The 6,279-nt window shown below is 39.1% G+C and overlaps 1 protein-coding gene across 3 annotated transcripts in view; it reads left to right on the top strand.

Annotated features, from left to right (window-relative positions):
- HELQ (helicase, POLQ like) overlaps positions 1 to 6,279 on the top strand; it is a 49,541-nt gene that overhangs the window by 5,736 nt on the left and 37,526 nt on the right. For 2 of the 3 annotated variants that reach the window (XM_008062865.2, XM_021714911.1), the window contains 3 exons: positions 3,052 to 3,230; positions 4,043 to 4,243; positions 4,812 to 4,884. In XM_008062865.2, the coding sequence (XP_008061056.1) occupies positions 3,052 to 3,230; positions 4,043 to 4,243; positions 4,812 to 4,884 (453 nt within the window). The remainder of the gene's footprint in view (positions 1 to 3,051; positions 3,231 to 4,042; positions 4,244 to 4,811; positions 4,885 to 6,279) is intronic. The other variant, XM_021714912.1, reaches the window with a different exon arrangement.

Genomic DNA, 6,279 nt, shown 5'->3' with positions numbered 1-6,279 from the left:
CACGCTCACAGCCACTGCAGCCTCGACCTGCTGGGCTCACGCAATCCTTCCACCTCAGCCTTCCAAGTAACTGGAACTACAGGCACATGCCACCATGCCTGGCTAATTATTTACTTATTTATTGTAGGGACAAGGTCTTGCCAACTTGCCCAGGCTGGTCTCGAACCCCTGGGCTCAGGCAGTTCTCTCACCTCCACTCCTAAACTTATAACTCTCTCATTTGGGCATAACTATTACAAGTGCCTTTGTGATATATCCAATTAGTCTTTTTAATTTAATTCTTTAAAAATACTTTCAAGCTTACCTTTTCTATGTATATATCATTTTCTAATATTTGTACACAATTGGGTGTATGATATCTAGAACACATTTAGGGTCTACTTTTTTACTTAACTATATTGAATCTATATCTAGATTCTTCTTAACACCCCCCCCCCTTTTTAAGCTGCAAAGAATCGCATTGTATGATTGTTCGATAATTCATTCAGCCTTTATCCCCCCACTCTCTTGGCACTTTGTCATGTACAATGATGTGATGAACTTTGTACACATTTTTTTTTGTGGGTAGAGGAGGGTTGGAGTCTCACTCTGTCACCCAGGCTGGAGTGCAGTGGTATGAATTTGGCTCACCGCAGCTTCAACCTGCTGGGCTCAAGCAATCCTTCTGCCTCAGCCTTCCAAGTAGCTGGAACCGCAAGCGTGCCCCACTATACCCAGCTACTTTTTTGATTTATTGTAGAGACAAGGTCTCATCAAATTGTCCAGGCTGGTCTCGACCCCCTGAATTCAGGCACTCCTCTTGCCTCTACCTACCAAAATGCTGGGATTATAGGCATGAGTTACTGCGTCTGGCTTGTGCACATAATCTTAAATGTCTTGAGTTTTGCTGTGTAGTGGAGTTCTAGAAGTAATGCTGGCAAATCAAAGGCCACTTGCAGTTTTGTGCTTGACACTGCTAGGCCACTTTATAGAAAGATCGTTGCAGTTCATGTTCTACCATACATGAGAGTGACTGTTTCTCCCTACTGTCAGCTTTGGGTCTTGTGTGGGGGAGCTTTTTTGTCTGTTGTTTGTTTTTGCTGATTATTTTCTATGTTTATTTGTTTCACCAATCCAACAGAGAAGAGTTGAACATCTTTTCATGTATTTATTGGCCATTTTCATTTCTTTCTCCTGTGAAATGTTTTATATATTTTCTGCCTATTTTTTTAGTGATTAGATACTGATTCACATTCTGAAGACTTTTGATGATCTACATTGTAAAATTAATCTTCAGAGCAGTTAATACTAGTTTTCACACAATGTCTTGGATCTGATCAGTTTTCCTGAATCCCACTTTGCCAAGCTATGGGAATCCTAGATGTGCTGGTGAAGAGTCCTAGTCTCTTATGGTTTAAATAGTCTTCTTAGTTTAAAATGGTTTTCAGGCCATTCAAAGTTGAGGTTCCCTTGAGAACTAGTTGAAGCTTTTATTGGTTTATGTAAAACCTCATAGATCTCCCACAAAAGTGAAACTGTTTTTCTCTAAGATGACTTTTGGGTGAATGAGGAAGGGAAGCTTGTGTAATCCCTGGCAGGATATAAGAGGAAGACTTAAAGTTCACATAGGTCCTTGAAATGTCCTTCTGCTCCTCTGATGTCCCAGGGGACGCTCCTCATCCACCAGGCTGCTACTGCCCTGCTAGGGCCTCAGACCTGAGTCTGCAGCAAGTGAATAGGTAGGCTAATTGCCCACATGCCAATTAGACCTGAATAGACCCTCCCTGGCTGTGCGCACTGCACATGGGGATTCTTTTTTTTTTGAGTTGAAGTCTCACTCTGTCACCCAGGCTGGAGTGCAATGGCACACTCACAGCTGCCACAGCCTCAACTTGCTGGGTGCAGGCAATCCTTCCACCTCATCTTTCCAAGTAGCTGGAACCATGGGCACGTGCCACCATACCTGGCTAATATTTTGGTTTATTGTAGAGATGAGGTCTCATCAAGTTGCCCAGGCTGGTCTCAGACCCCTGGACTCTACCTCCCAAAGTGCTAGGATTACAGGCATGAGCCGCTGCACCTGGTTAACCTGGGGATTTTTGACAAAGAACGTCAATTATAATTGTTGGGTTGATGCATAAGTTAATAGCGTTTTTTGCTTGCCCATGGAACGTAAGTAAATGTCACATGATAGTTGATTAGTGATAGGTCATCACATTTGCCATTTTTCAGGTTGAGTGACACAGATCATTGTGGATTAAACCATCTAAATGGTATTCAACCAAACCCAATGGTCTTCCTGAATTTGGAGAATCCCTCAGGTCAAAGTGACCATCTTTAAAACAACAAAACTATTTTCTTGCTGTGATTTCCCCGAGGGCATTCTCCCGGATGGCACAAATATCTCAAGCTGCTTCTGCTGCCTTTATTCCTCTGTTAAACAGAAGAAGATGTCTATAGTGCTTGTTTTTTTCCACTGGACACTCCTTCTTTAGCCAACACATAGCATTGACTTAATTCAAATCTGCAAAATGCAAGGCATATTCACAAGCACAGCATTGTCACTCCGAATGATAAATGACAAACGATAAACTGCCAACAGCACATTGTCGCCTTGCCAAAAACAAGCACTATGAATTTATGCATCAAACCAATACATTTACCCTTATGAGAAGATTGTCACAAAGGAAGGGATTTAATCTTTTCTTAGAAAACTTTCTTGACATTAAAAGTATGGAACGAGGCCAGGTGTGGTGGCTCAAGTCTATGATTCTAGCACTTCGGGAGGCTAAGGGGAGAGGATTACTTGAGACCAGCCTAGGCAACATAGTGAGACTTCGTTAAAATAAAAAAACTTCGCCATATATGGTGGAGTGTGCCTGCAGTTCCAGCTACACAGGAGACTGAGGTGGAAGGATCACCCAGGTCCTGGATGTCAAGGCTGTGGTGAGCCATGATTGTGCCACTGCACTCTAGCCTGAGCAACAGAATGAGATCCCAACTCAAAAAATAAAAAAAGTATAGAAGGAGAAAATAATTCCAGTAATGCTTTTTTTTTTTTTAATTCCATAGAATGGCAACATGCTTGTTTAACATTGAGTTCTGTGCAAGAAAGAAAAAATTTAATATATTCCTTGCCAACAAGTGGTGGGAAAACCCTTGTGGCTGAAATTTTAATGCTGCAAGAACTACTTTGCCGACAGAAAGATGTCTTAATGATCCTTCCATATGTGGCAATTGTCCAAGAAAAGGTGTGTTTTTTTAAAACAAATATTATTTGCTAATACTTTTATTTTAAGATCTAAAAGCTAGCATAAACATAACTTTTTATTTAAGAAGTACCTCTTAATGATGGAGAATTAATATTTTTAGGATGTATAAAAGCAGTATAGAATCTTTACCTAAAATCTCTTCAAATGCTAATTACTTGTTGTAGACAGTTTCATTTTCTAAACTGATAGATTAAACTCCATCTTAAATGTCCTATTGATAGCCTAGTTTTTTAAAGGAGAAACTGGTCAATGATTGTATTAAAATAAGTAAGGTATTCTGATGGTTTTTGACATCAAAGGAGACCATTGACACTTATTTTTGTATTATATTTTTTTTTATTTTCGAGTTGGAGTCTTACTCTGTTGTTCAGGCTGGAGTGCAGTGGCATGCTCACAGCCACCAGCCTCGACCTGCTGGCTCAGATGATCCTTCCACCTCAGCCTTCCAAGTAACTGGAGCTACAGGCATGCACCACCATGCCCAGCTATTTTTTGATTTCTTTTAGAGATGAGGTCTTGCCATGTTGCCTAGGCTGAACCCCTGGGCTCAGGCAGTCCTCTTGCCTCAGCCTCCCAAAGTGCTGGGATTACAAGCATAAGCCACCATGCCTGACTGCATGTTGTATATTTTAAAAGTTGCATTTATTTGCAAAGATGGATATATTATGGCACTTCTTAGCTGACAGGTATTCAGCACTATGTTAGCTTTTTTGAATCCCCATGAGCACTTAATAATTAGAGTTTTTATTTATCTGTGTTTTTTATCTGGCTTATTTTTAACTAATATTCAGATTTCAGGTTTGTCAAGTTTTGGTATAGAACTTGGTTTCTTCGTTGAAGAATATGCTGGGAGCAAAGGAAGATTTCCTCCAACTAAACGAAGGGAAAAGAAATCGTTATATATCGCCACTATTGAGAAAGGACACAGCTTGGTAAACTCCTTGATTGAAACGGGAAGAATTGGCAGTCTGGGCCTGGTTGTTATAGATGAGGTTGGCTACTATTTTGTAATTTCTCAATATTTTTATTATACCAATATTTATTCTCATTATTATGTGGACCTGCTTAGTACCTCTGTAAGAATAATGATTTTAGTGGACAATATAGGTGAAGACATATCATGCTTGATAATCTTTTTTTTTTTTTTTTGATTTATTGTAGAGATGAGGTCTCGCCAAGTTGCCCAGGAGGGTCTCGAACCCGCGGGCTCAGGCAATCCACTCACCTCAGCCTCCCAAAGGCACGGGATTACAGGCTGAGCCACTGAGCCCGGCGCTTGATAATCTTAAATTGAGTTTTGTGTCAAATATTTCTTGAAGTATGAATTTATGTGTACATAATATGCAGTATTATAACAGTACTTAAGAATCCCAGATTTACGGGCATTGCCCTCAAAACGTATTAACCTAAAATACCCATGCAATAGTGCATATGTACTAGTTGTTATAGCTAAAATATTTGTAAGGCAAAGATGACATATTTGTTTCATACAAATACATGTGTGTTTGTAAGATCATTATATGAAGATTTACTTTTCTGCCCTCTTTTTAAACCTTGAAGTTGCACATGATTGGTGAAGGAAGCCGTGGGGCTACCCTGGAAATGACCCTAGCAAAAATTCTCTATACCAGCAGTAAGTATTTCTTAATGAGGTCACTGATTGATTTATAACCAAGAGACTTATAAAAGACTTAACTATATTATTAGCTACATTATATAACCTAGAGCAAAACTTAAGCATTTTATATTAGTTTTAAAATTTCCAAGGAGTAGAATTATGAAAATAAATGAAATTAGTATTTGAGGAATTCCTCTATCATTATCTGCTGCTTACTAGCTGTGTATGCCAAATCACACCTCTCAGCCTCTCTGTTTTTTTTCTTTTTTTAAAATTATTTTTAAAAACCTGTTTGTTTATTTATTTAGAGGTGGGGTCATGCTATATTGTCTGGTCTTGAACTCCCGACCTCAAGCGATATTCCTCCCTCAGCCTCCCAAAGTGCTGGAATTACAGGGGTGAGCCATTGCACGCAGCTCTCTCTGTTTTTTTTGTTTTTTATTTTTAATCTGTAAATTGAGAATAATAATGGGACCAACCTGATAGGATTGTTGTAAGAATTCTGAGTTAACTCATGGACAGCATTCAGCAGTGCCCAGCACATAGTACTCAGTATGAGTTTGCTGTTGCCATTGCTGCCACGACCACCACGACCACCACCATCATTATATCAATAAAGCAATATATTTAAGTTGTTACTTTAAGGAGCTACTTTGCAACATCAAATAGTCTTTAAGTGTACATGAAATATTTTAAAAGTCATCTCTGCTTTATTGATATGGCATTGGAATACATATCTTATAAATGGAAAAAAATCATTATGATATAATGGTAAAAGTTTAATAAAAGTTTTTTTTATGTTATTTCACTTTTACTTATTTCTTCTATAACATTCTTCCATCCTTGATGTAGATTCAAATTTTCTTAAGTATAATTTAACACTTAAGTATAATTTTCCTTCTTTCTTGCAAGGTAGTTCTACTGGCAACAAATTTCTTCAATTTTTGTTTGAGAGTTTTTAGTCTCCTTAACTTTTGAAGGATAATTTCACTGGATACGGAACTCCACATTGGTAGCTTTCTTCTTTCAATACCTTAAATGTTTCACTCTTTTCTTTTCTTTTTTTTGAGTTGGAGTCTCACTCTGTCACCCAGACTGGAGTGCAGTGGCCGGGAGCGGCCACTGCAGCCTCGCCTGCTGGGCTCCAGTGATCCTTCCGCCTCAGCCTTCCATAAAAGTTATTTTTAAAATTTTGACAGCAATGATATTCAAGCAGGTTGTAGCACTTTATAATCAATCAGTAAAAAAATATTTATTGAGTGCCTACTGTGTGCCAGGTACTATTTTAAGTACTACGGTTGCAGTGGTGAATAAAACAAAATCCCAAACCGGGCTCGGTGGCTCAGCCTGTAACCCTGCGCCTTTGGGAGGCTGAGGTGAGTGGATTGCCTGAGCCCGCGGGTTCAAGAC

This window comes from Carlito syrichta, unplaced genomic scaffold (genome assembly GCF_000164805.1).
Source record: "Carlito syrichta isolate Samal-C Ts95f unplaced genomic scaffold, Tarsius_syrichta-2.0.1 Scaffold305872, whole genome shotgun sequence".
Classification (NCBI taxonomy): Eukaryota; Metazoa; Chordata; class Mammalia; order Primates; family Tarsiidae; genus Carlito; species Carlito syrichta.
The sequence above is the reverse complement of the archived record's forward strand: the minus strand, read 5'-3'. Positions and strand labels throughout refer to the sequence as shown.